This window comes from Dipodomys merriami, unplaced genomic scaffold (assembly GCF_024711535.1).
Source record: "Dipodomys merriami isolate MVZ:Mamm:240054 unplaced genomic scaffold, mDipMer1.0.p SCAF_48, whole genome shotgun sequence".
Taxonomy (NCBI): Eukaryota; Metazoa; Chordata; class Mammalia; order Rodentia; family Heteromyidae; genus Dipodomys; species Dipodomys merriami.
In genome coordinates, this window is record NW_027206046.1 from 4,222,535 (window position 1) to 4,239,087 (window position 16,553).

The following is a 16,553-nucleotide window of genomic DNA, read 5'->3' on the forward strand; positions in this document are numbered from 1 at the left end:
CTGCAGGAGGCTTAGGTAGGAGAATTGCAATGTACCATAGCCTGTGCAAAAATCATGAGGCCTTATCTGAAAAGTAGCTAAAGCAAAAAGGGCCAGTGCATAGCTCAGGTGGTAGAGTAATTGCCTAGCAAGTGCAAGATTTGACCCTAATACAGCAAAAATAAATAGCATGTTTTAATGAAAACTTACATTGTTCTATTTATGATAATTTTCATGAAAATACTACCTTTTATGCCCTTAATTTCTAGTGAAGTAGAATTGTTGCCCTTATTATCAACCATCAAATCCTGAAGGTTTTCCAGAATAGAGTTTGATTCAAAGAGTTTTAAGTAATCTAAGTTTACCCAGTTAATTGGCAGAATAGTCAGTGGTTTATAAGGCTGTATGTACATACATACATCAGTTTTTATTACATTTATCCCATAACAAGAACACTTTTTTAATTTTTTGCTGCTTCATTAATGAATTCTTAAAATATTCTAATGACTTAATTTGCATTTATGGGTACTAACTATTTTATATAAAACCATAATGTTCTTCGTGTTTGGTACAGGTACAAGGGACAAGCTCCAGATCTAATTGGCAAGCAGGACAGTGTATATGAAGGTAGTTGTTTGTTTTGAGAGCTTCATTATTTGACATGTATTTATCTATATACTCCTTGCTTAACATCTGTAACTAAAATTTACCATCGTGTGTGTTGTTGTATTTCTGTATATATTAACCTGAACTCTTCCTAAAAAATTAAGGTAGTTTGATAGCAAAGCTCTAGTTTGAAAGGGAAAAGGAAAAGGACCTTAGTTCAAAGACTGACATTTCCGCAGAATTTTAATTTGTTATTTATTTTACTTTAAAAATAAGAAAAAGATGTGCATTTTGAATTTCTATCCTAATTGTGGAGGGTTAAAAAAAATGAGCTAAGTATCAGTTTTTCTGGAGCACTCACTGGAAAAACTCCAGTCTCCAATGATTATGGACAGAGTTGAAACTTCGTTGGCCCCACAACAAAAGTCTGTCAGCTTATTAGTTAAAACCTCCATGACCACCCTGAACATTTGTTTGCCATTACTTTCAGTGGATTCTTTTACACTGACTCCTTGCTTTTAGGGTCTCATTCTGCTTTAGGGATGCAGTTTGGTCAGATCACCAGGAGATGGTGCCATAGTTCACTTTGTGGGCACTGGACTTGAATACAGTTTAGATGAATCTTACAGTAAGCTTTTCTAGGGGAGCTATGCACAGTTATATTCTTATGCCATACATTTATTTTTGTTAATACAATTCCAGAAGACTGGGACATGTTAGATGTTGATGAGGATGAGAAGCTAACAGGTGAAGAAGAATTTGAATTGCTTGCTGGGCCACTTGGTTTAAATGACCGGCGCATTGTTCCGGAGCCAGTTCAGTTCCCTGACAGTGACCCACTAGGAGCGTCAGTAGCAATGGTCACAGCTACCAACAGTATGGAGGAGACTCTCATGCAAATAGGTAAAGTTTATACTGACTTTATCATCTGATTTAATTCATTTCTTAGATCAGTAAATAGTAAGAGTAGCCATTTTAGCTACTCCGGAGACAGATCTGAGGATTGCAGTTCAAGGCCAGCCTGGGCAGGAAAGTCTGTGAGATTCTTATCTCCAAATAACTACCAGAAAACCAGAAGTGGAGCTGTGGCTCAAAGTGGTATCACACTAGCCTTGAGCAAAAAGAGCTCAGGAACAGCACTGAGGCCCTGAGTTTGAACCCCATGATAGATTTAAAAAGGAATGTTTATTTTTGGTACTTTAAAGCCATATAATATCAAATTTTGATCTTTCATCTTTATAAAATACTGACATAACAAAAGGATTTAGAAAATGAATATGAGTTTTTATTTGTTTGTTTTTGCCAGTCCTGGGGCTTGAACTCAGGGCCTGGCTACAGTCCCTGATCTTCTTTTGCTCAAGGCTGGCACTCTATCACTTGAGCCACAGCTCATTTCTGGTTTTTTCTGTTTATGTGGTACTGAGGAATCGAATCCAGGGATTCATACATGTTAGGCAGGCACTCTACCACTGAGCCCATTCCCAGTCCACAAGTTTTGGGTTTTTTTAACTTTGTTATATGAGTATTTTGTGACTAAAAATTATTGTGCATTTTTCCCCTTTCAGTGAGAACATATGTTTAGTATACTTACTAAATACCTTTAGAAAATATAAAATAAAAAATTGTTCAATATCAGTAGAAGTGACATATGAATAAAATGAAAAAAACAAGCATATTTTCAAAGTTACACATTTCTTATATTAACTCCAGTAGAAGTGACACATGAATAAAATGAAAAAAAAATGCATTGAATAAAAAAATTTTTTTAGGGCTAGGAAGTTGGCTCAGTGGTAGAGTGCTTGCCTTGCATGCTTGAGGCCCTGGGCTCGATTCCTCAGCACCACATAAGCAGAAAAAAAAAAGCTGGAAGTGGCGCTGTGGCTCAAGTGGTAGAGTGCTAGCCTTGAGCTGAAGTGCTGAGGGACAGCGCCCAGGCTGAGTTCAGGCCCCAGGACGGGACCCCCCCCCCACCAAAAAAAAAATCTCTTTTAGAGTAAATTGCTTCTCTCTCATTTTCACCTTTTTCTCTCTTGCCACCTCCCCACCTACCCAAACACCTTGCACTTGTTGGACATGGCACTAAGTCACACTTTTAGCCCCTTTTTTGTGTAGTGTTAGTTGTGTGGCCTGAGCACTGTCCCTCCGGTCTTTAGCTCGACAGTGCTCTGCCACTTGAGCCATAGCACCACTTCCAGTTTTCTGGTGGTTTTATTAAAGAGTCTCAAGGAAGCCAGCCACTGGTGGCTCATGCTTGTAATCATAGCTACTCAGGAGGCTGAGATCTGGGGATCACATTCAAAGCCAGCCCAGGCAGGAAAAGTCCGTGAGACTCTTTATCTCCAATAAACCACTCAGAAAACCAGAAGTGGCGCTGTGGCTCAAGTGGTAGAGCTCTAGCCTTAGGCTGAAATGATGAGGGACAGCACTTAGGGCCAGAGTTTAAGCCCCATAACCAAAAACAATAACAAAAAAGAGTCTCATGGACTTTCCTGCCCTGGATGTCTTTGAACCAAGATCCTCAGATCTCAGCCTCCTAAGCAGCTAGGATTGCAGGCGTGAGCCACCGCCACCCGGCTTAGCCCCTTTTTATAATGGTTATTTTGAGATATGGCACACTCCTGTACTTCAGTCTTCCTATTTTAGGTTTTTTGTTGTTTGTTGAGGTGACATGCAGCACATCACCATGTCCAACTTCTGTTGAGATAGTCTCATAGACTTTTCTATCCTGGCTGACCTCCCAATCTCAGTCTTCTAGGTGGTCAGAATTATAGACATGAGCCATCAGCCACCTGGCTTCTAACTTTCTCTTAATGAATTTTCTGCTAGTTTCACATGTAAAATATATTTGTTTGCTCTATCTCCCTGCAGGCTGGGACATATAATAAGAAAACAAAATTCATTAGTACAGATACTTTGTTTTCCTTATTTCATTGAGAACTAAACAAAGTCCTACTTTTCAGGTTGCCATGGCTCTGTAGAAAAGAGTTCCTCTGGGAGAATAACACTGGGAGAGCAAGCTGCAGCCCTTGCAAATCCACATGACCGAGTGGTAGCTTTAAGAAGAGTGACTGCTGCTGCTCAGGTTCTTCTGGCTAGAACCATGGTCATGAGAGCACTGTCTCTTCTCTCAGTCAGGTAAGTGTTACGTTGTGTCAGATGATGCTGAGATAGCTGCTACTATATATTAGACAGGAGTCTAATGTATGGACAGTAAGAAAGAATTTTCAAAACTTGGCTATATACTGATGAATGACATAGTCATTATATTCATTCAGTCAATCATGCAGTTAATACTTGGCTCTATTTAGATAGAAAATAATGTCATTATAGAAGCTTAATAATTTACATACTCTTCATTTGGTTATTATTACTTGAAATTGAAAACTAAAGCTCTTGCCCCAGTTGGTGGCAAGTAAAAATTAAAAATTGAATAAGTGTTTCTGAAGAATTGACTAAGTCTGTAGCCAAGTCTATATGGGAGCGGCCATGTTCATAGTATAAAGTGTAATATTAAGAAAAATAAAAGCCGGATATGGTCACACACCTGTAATCTCAGCACTCAGAATCTCAAGTTCTAGTAAAATCATTGCAGGTAGTACCTTGAAAGAAAAACATAAAACTTAGGACTGTTAAGCTGGGCACCGGTGGCTCATGCCTGTAATCCTAGCAACTCAGGAGGCTGAGATCTGAGGATCACAATTCAAAGCCAGCCTGGGCAGGAAAGTGTAAGACTCTTTATCTCCAATAAACCACTAGAAACTGGAAATGGCACTGTGGCTCAAGTGGTAGAACACTCGCCTTGAGCTGAAGAGTGCAGGGACAGCGCTCAAGGCCAGAGTTCAAGCCTCTCGACCGACAAAAAAAAACAACAAAAAAATTAGGACTGGGTAGTATTGGTTCAAAAATAGACAGAGAGGATGTAAGATAAAAGCAGAGTTCAGAAAGTGACCCATGCATATATATACTAACACTTGATTTATAGTTTGATCTAAGATAGTAATTTACACTTCAGAGAAGTAGGGAAAGGATGGTTTTTTCAATAACCAGTGGAGGTTACTTGTTTGTCCGTAGATGAAAGGGAAAATGAGTCTTAGCCCCAACATCACACTATATAAAAGAAAAAATTGCACAGTTGCTCTTAGGTTTAAATGTAAAAACTTTTCTAGAAGGTAACATAAGAATTTATTCTTCATCTTGAAACAGGCATATTTTTCTTAGGCAAGTTACCAGAGTAAGACTGAAAAATTGTATTGCATTGAAGTTCAAAACTTGTGTTTGATAATGGTTTCGGGCCTGCTCCTTTTGTTTTTGATTTTGTTTTGCTTTGTCCTGTTTTGATACAGGGTCTCACTATGTGGCTTTGAACTCACTAAAGCACTTAGGAGTGCTGGGATTTATAGGTATGAGCTCCCAGGCTTGGCTTCTTGAAAACAAAAGAAATTAAAAAAACAAAACAAAACAGCACAAAAGCAAGCTACATTATTTGGCATGCTGAAAAGCAGAGGATTGCAGTTCAGGGGCAGCTCTGGCAGAAAAGTTTGTAAAAGCTCCCTCTCAAGCCCATAGCTGAGCACAGTGGTATGTGCCTGCCATTCAAAGCTAAATGGAAGGCTAAGAATGGGAAGATTGCAGTGCCAGGATAGCTCGGGCAAAAGCGTTCACAAGACTCCATCTCAATATGGAAAAACTGGGTTTGGTGGTACACATTTATGATCTCAAAGACTATAGGAAACACAAAGGAGAACGGAAACCCAGGAGCCCAGGTGAGAAGCAGGACCCTATTCAAAAAACAAACCAATGAGAAATAGGGCTGGAAACATGGCTCAAGTGGTGGAGTACTAGCCTTGCAAGATCCTGAATTCTATCTCCAGTACTACAAAAAGAAAAATATACACGCAAGTGACAGAATGAGAAAGATATTAGCAATACACACAATAATATGTAAAGAATTCTTACAATTCAGTAAGAGACAGATGTTTAACTCAAGAAAAATGACTAAAATATTTTTTTAAGAATGAAAAAAGTCATTTTTACTTAAAATTGACTGAAGTTAAAATGCCTGTTCCCATTATGGCAATGAGGCCAATGAAGTCACTGATGTCTTTATTTATGAAGACTTACCGAGTTCATTTGGATTGCTGGAGCTTAGTAAAATATCCCATATATTTAAAATATCCACTATTTCATATTTTGTGTAAAATACTTTTAAGTAGTGTTTCACCAAAGAGAACCTTCAGATAAACATTAAGCCTTGAAAGATGTTCAATTTCATTAGCCTTAAAAAAAAAAAGAAGTAAAAATTGGAACCAAATGGATTTGCACCTATATATCCACTGGAATGGCTAACGTTTAAAAGACTTGGAAAGCCAGGTACTGCTGGCTCATGCCTGTAATCCTAGCTACTCAGGAGCCTGAGATCTAAGAATCATGGTTCAAAGCCAGCCTGAGCATGAGACTGTTATCTCCAATAGACTGTTATCTCCAATAGACTACTCAGAGAAAGCCACAAGTGGCGCTGTGGCTCAAATGATAGAGTGCTAGCTTTGAGCAAAAGAAGCTCAAGGATAGTGCTCTGGCCCTGAGTTCAAACTCCAGGACAGACAAATAAAGAAAAAAAGAAAAAAGAATCAGAGGGGTAGTAAGCATGAGTCTAAAACTGTCACATACTGCTATTGAGAAAATAAATTGGAACAGGAGATCTCAGTAGCCCAGTTGCTAAGTGCGTAGGACCATATATAATGAAGCATATCAACATGAACTCTAAGAATTGGAAACAAAAGGTTCTTACTATGTCCTACGTGTAGGTTTTTTTTCTGTTTTAGTTTTGTGTACCGTTTTTCTTGTATATAAGTTTATCTGATCCATGGAAGGGAAAGGGAATCACAGAAACAGCAGGACAAAGGATGAACTAATGCAACATTTATACTCACTTGGCACATGTTGGAAATGAACTGTACAACTTGGGGAGAGGATTAGGGAGGAGGGGTAAGTGGGAGAAAACAAGGGATGGGGTAACACTGTTTAAAAACAAACTTGCTCACTACCATACTTAGGTAACTGAAATCCCCTGCTCATCATCTTTTCAGTAAAGACTTAAGAAAAGAAATTGGTACACCTGCTTTGAGAACTATTGTGTAGTATCACCTGAAGCTGAACATAATCATATGGTATAGACCATAAATCTACTTCTGGGTATATACTTAGCAGAAATGCTTTTGTATATGTCTGACTGAAGTCCTGTAACCAGAGCATTTGTGATATAACAATCTTATGTTGAAAACCACCCAGCTGTCATCTGTGTAGATAAATGGATTAAATGTTCGTGTAACAGATGTCAATGGAAATGAACTGTTGTAATGCTGCCAAGTGGATAAATCTTAAACACAATGTTGAGCAAAAGAGGCCAGACACAAGAGTACATACTTTATTATTCTATTAACATAAAAGTCAAAAGCAGACAAAGCTGTTATACAACTTGTAGAAGTCAGATTGTGGTTACTGACCATGAGAAGAAGCTAAAGCAGGCTTTCTGAAGTGCAGCTGGTAGGTTCTGTTTGTTGATCTGGAGAGTTAATACACAGGGATGTTTAGGATATGAAAATATATGCTTTATGAACATTCCTGTGTGTTACTCTGCTAATTTAGTGGTGCTTTAAGTATGCATTGATACTTATTAAAATGAGAAAAGGTTTAACTAACAGTTTCCAGCTTGTGTAATAATTTTTTTAATTGTGAAAATACTGTACAGAGGGATTACAATTACATGGGCAAGGTAATAATTTTGTTTTTTTAAGACAAGATCACACTATGAAGCCCAAGCTGGTTTGGAACTCACTAAGTAGCCTAGACTAACCTTGAACTTGACATTTTACTTCAGTTACAAGTGTTCACCAACATCCTGGCTTTGTACAACATTCTCAATGTCTACTAGGACATGAGTGACTAGAGATAGAGAAGTTTTCTTTTATTCTGGTGGATGCTGTAGATGGTACCTGGATTTCTAAACAGTCCCATAAAAAATTTGTGTTATCTATCAAGTGTTTTTCTTTCCCGGCAGTGGTTCCAGTTGTAGCCTGGCTGCTGGTCTTGAGTCTCTGGGTCTAACAGATATCCGGACACTAGTTCGATTAATGTGCCTGGCTGCAGCCGGAAGAGCTGGCCTCTCCACCACCCCTTCTGCCGCAGCAAGCGCTTCAGAGCGTTCACGAGGCGGGCATAGCAAGGCCAGCAAGCCCATTTCTTGCCTGGCCTATCTGAGCACAGCAGTGGGCTGTCTGGCATCAAATACTCCTAGTGCTGCAAAGCTGCTGGTCCAGCTTTGTACACAGGTAAGTGCCTCAGGCCATCCCTCCTGTGTGACTTATTTCCCACTCATTCTTGAAGAACCTTTTGAAATGTAATCTTTTGTTCCAAACTGATGTGTAAAAAGTAAATTATTTGTTCCAATTGCCTCTTCAGAACTTGATTTCTGCTGCAACAGGTGTAAATCTAACCACAGTCGATGATCCAATTCAGCGCAAGTTTCTACCCAGCTTTCTTCGAGGAATTGCTGAAGAAAATAAGCTTGTAACTTCTCCCAACTTTGTTGTAACTCAGGCACTTGTAGCACTACTAGCAGACAAAGGAGCTAAACTGAGACCTAACTATGATAAGTCTGAAGTAGAAAAGAAAGGTAGGTTTCATACCACTTAAATGTAGTCTTCTAGTTGACTTGATTCATGTTTTAAGATCTGTGTTTTGCATTGTTACATGTGAACAGTTACATAGCATGTAAACTTACTAAGTTTAGAACATGAAAGAACCACATGGATATGGTTTTCAGTGTGTGTAGCAAAAGTATTGGAAAATGTGCCAAGTTAGCCAACCCTGGTGGCTCACACCTGTATATAGCCCTAACTACTAAGGATCATGGACCAAAGGCAGCCTAGGCAGAAAAATGTCGTATAAGATTCTTATCTCCAATGAACCCCTGAGTTCAAGCCCCAGTACTGATGTACAAATAGGAAAGAGAGAGAAAAGAAAATGCACTAAATTAGTGTAGTTGTAGATTGTGGTTTTAGTTATCATAGATAATAATCCTAATTGGAATTCTTCAATAAAATTTAGATAAAGGCATTATAAGATTATAATACTTTAAAAGAGTACCTCAGCCTGGGAAGGTGGCTCAGTGGTAGAGCGCTTGCCTTGCATGCATGAGGCCCTGGGTTCGATTCCTCAGCACCACATAAGCAGAAAAAAGCCGGAAGTGGCGCTGTGGCTCAAGTGGTAGAGTGCTAGCCTTGAGCTGAAGAGCTAAGGGACAGCTCCCAGGCCCAGAGTTCAGGCCCCACAACTGGACCCAAAAAAAAAAAAAAGAGTACCTAATCAGCTGGGCACCTCCTACAGAGGGAGAAAATGGTAACTAGTTACTATTTGATTCTTAAAAAAATGAAAATCACAATAACAAGAACAAAAAGTAAATACCACTTAATTATTAATACATTCAATGATGTTTCCAATTCCATTATGGCATACTAATCAAGAAAGTTGGTGATAACAGGATCCTTCATTATATACCATATGTCATTATGGTATATGTCATTATTAAGTTAGTAAGCTTTTCTGTAACTATTAATAGGACAAGATGATAGTTTTTTGTTTTTGGTTTTTTGGGGATTTTTTTTTTGGTTGGTTGTGGGGCCTGAACTCTGGGCCTGGGCGCTGTCCCTCAGCTTTTCAGCTCAAGGCAAGCGCTCTACTTGAGCCACAGTGCCACTTCTGGGTTTTTCTGCTTATGTGGTGCTGAGGAATCAAACCCAGGGCTTCATGCATGCAAGGCAAGCAATCTACCACTGAGCCACCTTCCTAGCCCCAAAATGATAGTTTTAAAGAAGACAGAGTACTTAGTGACAAATGTCACATAAGTTATTTCCTAATAATTAGTGGAATTACAATTAATATGTATGATTTACCTACAGTCTACCAGGAAACTGGGCACTGGTGGATTATGCTTGTAATCCTAGTTACTCAGAAGGTTGAAACCTAAGATCATGGCTCAAAGCCAGTCTGGGCAGTAAAGTCCATGACAACCACCAAAAAGTCAGAAATAGAGTTGAAGCTAAAGTTGGTAGAGTGCTAGCCTTGAGCACAAATGCTGAAGGATGGTGCCCAGGCCTTGAGTTCAAGTCCCAGGACAGGCAAAAAAGTACTTAATCACTACTCTCCACCCTTCTTTTTATTAAGACCATGGAGACAAGAGAGATGGGCCTTTGGATCCATCACTTGGTTCTTTGTTAAGAACCTCTTGTTTTTTGATGCTGGGGATTGAACTCAGGACCTTGTACATTTCTAAGCATATGTGCTGTCACTATGCCCAGTCTCAAGATCTTTGAGCAGTGAAAGTAAAACTGATATTCTCATAGCCATGCTGCCTTTGCCCAGACCTTAAATTATTTCTGCTCAGAGAAAAGACTTTTTTTGATGCATAATAAAATATTCATTTGTGATAGATCAGATTTATTATAGAATTTGATGTAGATAAATGCTTTATGTATTATATGTATATTTTAGTAAATGATTACTTGCAAATGTATTAATTAGAAGAAATGGGCTAACCCATTTTTGTCTGTTCATCACTACCAACTCTCATCTGGGCATCATTTCATTGTTTTGTTTAAGCAGGTTTAATTGCCCAATTGTATGCCCATCCTTCCTATGATCCTTCTGCTGTAGGGCCTCTGGAGCTGGCTAATGCCCTGGCAGCCTGCTGCCTCTCCTCCAGGCTGTCTTCACAGCATAGGCAATGGGCCGCTCAACAGCTGGTGCGCACTCTTGCTGCACACGACCGTGACAACCAAACAGCTCCACAAACACTTGCTGATATGGGAGGAGATCTCAGGAAATGCTCCTTTATCAAGTTGGAGGCCCATCAGAACAGAGTATGTATTTTGAGTATAAAGGGCATTTTATCTTGTGTAAGATAAAATAGTCTCTGAGCAGCTTAAAGTCTTCAGTCTCTTTCTCCCTCTGTATTTCTCCAATGGTTTTCTCTCTCTGTCTCTCTGTCTCTGTCTATCTCTCTCTCTCTCTCCTTGAAGATTTGCCTAGTAGTTACCAACTCTACTTCCTCTGTAGATATGAGTATACAAATACCCACATCAAGGAAATAGAGACAGACCAAGTAAATAATCTCATGTTGCAATTAAAACAGCTAGAAAAACATGAAAAAAAATGGAACCTAAAGTTACTAGACGGAGCCAGATAATCAAATTAAGAGTGGAAATTAATGAGATAGAGAATAGGAAAATTATAAATAAAATTAATAAAACAAAAAGCTGGTTCTTTGGAAAAATAAAATTGATAGACCTTTGGCAAGATTAATTAAGAAAAAAAAAAGAGGAAACCCAAATTTACAAGATCAGGGTTGTCATGGGAAAAATCACAACAAATACCCAAGATATCCAAACAATTATAAAGAGCAATTTTCAAAAGTTATAATCTCACTGGGCGCCAGTGTGAGCGCCTGTAATGCTAGCTACTCAGGAGGCTGAGATCTGAGGATCACGGTTCAAAGCCAGCCTGGGCAGGAAAGTCCGTGAGACTCTTATCTCCAATTAACCACTAGAAAAACTGAAGTAGGGCTGGGAAGTTGGCTCAGTGGTAGAGCGCTTGCCTTGCATGCCTGAGGCCCTGGGTTCAATTCCTCAGCACCACATAAGCAAAAAAAAAAAAAAAAGCTGGAAGTGGCACTGTGGTTCAAGTGGTATAGCGCTAGCCTTGAGCTGAAGAGCTGAGGGACAGCGCTCAGGCCCAGAGTTCAGGCCCGACGACCGGACCCAAAAAAAAAAAAAAAAAAAAAGAAAAGAAAAGAAAAACTGAAGTAGCGCTGTAGCTCAAGCGGTAGCATGCTCGCCTTGAGCAGAAGAACTGAGGGATAGTGCCCAAGCCCAGAGTTCAAGCCCCACTACCAACGAAAAAAAATTTTTTTTAAAGTTATACTCTCTAAAGAAAGAAAACCTAGCAGAAATGGATTCACTTTTAGAGAAATACAAGATGCCCAGACTGAGCAAAGAAGTAAATCAATTAAATAAGCCAATATCTTACAAGATACAGAAAGCAATCAGAAGTCTTCTAACAAGGAAAAACCCAGGACCAGATGGATTCACAACAGAATTCTATAAGACCTTTAAAGAAGAACTAATACCCATACTCATCAAGCTCTTCAGAGAAGCAGAGAAGGAGGGAGCTATCCCAAAGTCATTCTATGATGCCAATATCACACTCATCCCCAAACCAGGCAAAGACCTAACACAAAAAGAGAACTACCGACCAATCTCCTTGGTGAACACAGATGTAAAGATCCTTAACAAAATTCTAACTAACAGAATCCAGAAACACAAAAAAAAATCATATACTACAACCAGGTAGGCTTCATCCCAGAGATGCAGAGATGGTTAACATACGTAAATCAATAAATGTAATCCAACACATCAACAGAGCCAAGGTCAAGAATCACATGATTATCTCCACTGATGCAGAAAAGGCTTTTGATAAAATACAACATTCATTCATGTTAAAAGTCCTGGAGAAAATAGGAATAGAAGGAACATTCCTTAAAACAATAAAAGCCATATACGACAGACCAATAGCCAATATTATACTTAATGGGGAAAAACTACAACCAATTCTCCTAAAATCAGGAACAAGGCAAGAAATAGACATTAAAGGGATCTGCATAGGGAAAGAAGAAGTTAAACTATCCCTTTTTGCAGATGACATGATACTATACCTTCATGATCCCCAAAACTCTATCCCCAAACTCTTAGAAAGTATAAATCATTTCGGCAAAGTAGCAGGATACAAAATCAACCCACAAAAATCAGTCGCCTTACTATACACTGACAATGTACAAGCAGAGAGGGAAATAAAGGAAGCAACCCCATTCATAATACCCCCCCCAAAATAAAATATTTAGGAATTAACCTAATCAAAGATGTAAAAGAACTATTTTACAAAAACTGTAAAAACTTAAAGAAAGATATTACAGAAGACACAGGAAATGGAAAGACCTTTCATGCTCTTGGATAGGCAGAATTAATATAGTGAAAATGGCAATACTGCCAAAATTAATATACAAATTCAATGCAATTCCTACTAAAATCTCAATGACGTACATTTCTGAAATGCAAAAAACAGCCCAAAAATTCATATGGAACAACAAAAGACCTAGAATAGCCAAAACAATTCTAGGCAAAAAAAAAACAACATTGGAGGGATCTCGATGGCAGACTTCAAACTCTGCTATAGAGCATAACAACAAAGACAGCATGGTACTGGCACAAAAACAGACCCGAAGACCAATGGAATAGAATAGAAGATCCAGAAATAAAACCACATGCCTACAGTCAGCTGATATTTGACAAAGGAGCCAAAGACATACAGTGGAAGCACAGCCTCTTTAACTACTGGTGCTGGGAAAACTGGGAGGCCACATGCAAAAAATTAAAAGTGGACCCCAGCCTATCACCATGCACCAACATCAACTCAAATTGGATTAAAGACCTTAACATCAAGCCTGAAACTCTGAAACTACTGCAGGACAGAGTAGGAGAGACACTGGAACTTATAGGCACAGGCAGGAACTTCCGGAACAGAGTCCCAGGATCACAACAAATTGGAGAGAGACTTGACAAATGGGACTACCTTAAAATAAAAAGTGCACAACTAAAGCTATAGCAACCAAGCTAGAAAGACAACCAACTAACTGGGAAAAAAAAAATATTTACCAGCAATATATCAGACAAGGGGTTAATATCTAGTATATACAGGGAACTCAAGAAACTAATCCCTCCCAAACCTAACAAACCAGTTACTAAATGGGCAAGAGAACTAAAGAGAGACTTCTCAGAAGAAGAGATAAAAATGGCAAAGAAACACATGAGGAAATGTTCACCATCCCTAGTTGTGAAGAAAATGCAAATCAAGACAACCCTGAGATACCACCTTACCCCAGTCAGCCAACAACAAATGCTGGAGGGGATGCAGAGAAAGAGGAAGCCTATTACACTGCTGGTGGGAATGTATACTTGTACAATCACTTTGGAAAGCAGTCTGAAGGGTCCTCAGAATGCTAAATATTGACCTCCCTTATGACCCAGCCATACCACTTCTAGGCATCTCTTCTGAATGACAGGAACCAGTATACAAGGACACATGCACCTCCATGTTTATTGCAACACTGTTCACAATAGCTAGGATATGGAAACAACCCAGATGTCCCACCACAGATGAACGAATCCAAAAATTGTGGTATCTATCACAATGGAATATTATGCAGCCATTAGAAAGGACAAAATAATGGCATTTGCAGGGAAATGGATAGAGCTAGAAGAAATGTTGAGTGAGGTAAGCCAAGAGCAAAGAGACAAATGACACATGGTCTCCCTGATAAGTGGATGTTAAGTCCAAAATGTAAGGTGATACGACAAAATTAACAAGACTTAAGAAACAAAGGACTTCCACTCATCTGGTAGAATCACTACTAAATAACCCAATGCTACTGATCACATATATGGTGGATGACACAGAACTAGAGGGAATCAGGGAAAAACATACAACAGCGGAACCCATCAGCTGCACTGGACATTGATCAAAATGAACTACGCAACTCCGTGGCAGCGATGGGAGGGAGGGAACAAGTAGGAAAGAGGGAGCAGCTGATGCTGTACAAAACAAATGTACATATCACCCAATATGGAAGAAATAACTATTGCAAAGCTCATAGAATTCATAAATGTTATAGACCATGATAGACAATTTGCCCCATGAAAGTTAGAATTGTTTGTGACTTTAAGCATCACCATTCCACAATACTGTGAAATTTGGGAAGTTATGTAACCACTTAATTACAATAAAGAATTTGAAAAAAAAAAAGTATACATATAGGGAGGCTGGGAAGGGATGTGAAGGGTAAACAAAGGAGGAGGCTGCAATGCTTGGTAAGAAATGTACGCATTATCCTGCCCACGTAATTGTAACTCCTCTGTACAGTATGTTCACAAATAAAATAAAGTTAAATTTTTAAAAAAGTATACATGTAGAATGAGAAGGAGATGAGAAGGGAAAACAAGAAAAAATAACTACAGAAAAGATGTAGAGTTACCTATGCAAAAGGAAAACTAATGGCCTATTAACTCACTGGGCCTCTTGAACAGTGATTAAGTATGTTTAGGAAGTGAAGACTGAACTGAATTACTTAAGCAGCTTTCAAATCACTACTTAATTTGTGTTATTTTTATAAAACATATATCTATGTTAAAATGTTTTCTTGAATTAAAAATTTAGGATGATCTTAATAGAGTTTGAATAATTCAGAAGCATTTGTCATGGTACTTAAAAGCAGTACTTCAGAGAGGTAAATTGTAAGCCATTTAGAAACAGATTACCTGTAACATAGATATTTTCTCCTACAGTTTCATGATTAGATTCTTTTTAATTTGATAGAACTTTTTTAAATGGTAGCACTTAAATCAAAACTTGCTCGAATACTGCTTGACTGTTTTTAAACTTCTCTAGGTAATGACATGTGTTTGGTGTAATAAAAAAGGTCTCTTGGCTACAAGTGGCAATGATGGCACCATCCGCGTGTGGAATGTTACCAAGAAGCAATATTCACTGCAACAGACCTGTGTGTTCAACAGACTGTGAGTGCAACATCACATTTAAGTGTACAGTAAACGAAAACATACCTTATCTTGGTTGTATTACTATCATCAATTTGCTACTCACTTTTTAAGATTTTTCTTTTAGAATACAGTTACTGAATCTATATTTTTTAACTTTGTAGGATAGTAATTTGGAAAATAGAATTTATTTTCTTTGATAGTACTAGAGTTCAAAGTTTATACTTGCTAGGCAGGTGCTCAATGTTGAGCTATACCTGTCGCATTTTTTTTCTTTGGCAGTCCTGGACTCTGTCCCTAAGCTACTTTGTGCTCAAGGCTAGCATTCTACCATTTAGCCAAAGCTCCACTTCCAGCTTTTTCTGAGTAGTTTAAAAGAGTCTCATGCACTTTCCTGCCTGGACTGGCTTTGAACCAGGATCCTCAGATCTCATTCTCTTGAGTTAGCTAGGATTACAGGTGTGAGCCACTGGCCCCCAGCACCTCTAGCACTTTTTCACACTATATTCTTTGTCTGTTTTGTATTTATACTGGGGCTTAAACTCAGGACTTCAAGCTCTTGCTGGACTTTTTTGTTAATGACTGATACTCTACCATTTAAGCCACACCTTCAGTTCTGGCTTTTTTCCTGGTCAATTGTAGATAAGATTTGGCTGGATTTGAATGGTGATTCTCAGATCTGAGCCTCCCGAGTGGCTAGGATCTGCATGAGCTACTGGAACTCAGTTTCCATTGGTTATTTTTGAAATATTGCTCAGGTCTTACCTTTTTCCCAACCCAACAAGGATGGTGATTCTTCTGTGTTGTACTTCCCACTGTTGCTAGTGTGATAGGTGCATGTTGTTATATCCAGCTTCTTCTGTTGAAATGGTTAAGATAACAATCTTTTTTGCCTGAACTGTCTTCCAACTGTAATCCTCCCAATCTCAGCCTCATATGTAGCTAGGATGACAGGTATGTAACACCATGCCTTGTTATTGGTTGAGAATGAGCCTTGCAAACTTTTTGCCCAGACTAGCCTTGAACTGCAACCCTCCCCAGCTCAGCCACCTATATAGCTAGGCTTACAGGAATGAGCCACCATGCTATGCTAGAAAATATAATTTAGGCTGGGCGATGTGGCTTAGAGGTAGAGTGCTTGCCTGGCATGGAAGCCCTGGAATCAATTCCTTGGTACCATATAAACAACAAAGCTGGAAGTAGAGCTGTGGCTCAAGTGGGAGAGTGTTAGCCTTGAGCAAAAAGAAGCTCATAGATAGTGCCCAGGCTCTGAGTTCAACAACAACAAAAAAATTTCAATCACCTGTA

General features: G+C 38.9%; 1 protein-coding gene across 3 annotated transcripts in view; it reads left to right on the forward strand.

Moving 5' to 3' along the window:
- The window catches only part of Herc1 (HECT and RLD domain containing E3 ubiquitin protein ligase family member 1), a 178,223-nt gene that overhangs the window by 127,042 nt on the left and 34,628 nt on the right, over positions 1-16,553 (forward strand). For 2 of the 3 annotated variants that reach the window (XM_069995206.1, XM_069995207.1), the window contains exons 46-52: positions 554-606; positions 1,288-1,488; positions 3,546-3,720; positions 7,643-7,913; positions 8,044-8,257; positions 10,297-10,502; positions 15,139-15,266. In XM_069995206.1, the coding sequence (XP_069851307.1) occupies positions 554-606; positions 1,288-1,488; positions 3,546-3,720; positions 7,643-7,913; positions 8,044-8,257; positions 10,297-10,502; positions 15,139-15,266 (1,248 nt within the window). Of the gene's footprint in view, positions 1-553; positions 607-1,287; positions 1,489-3,545; positions 3,721-7,642; positions 7,914-8,043; positions 8,258-10,245; positions 10,503-15,138; positions 15,267-16,553 lie in introns of all 3 variants that reach the window. The other variant, XM_069995205.1, reaches the window with a different exon arrangement.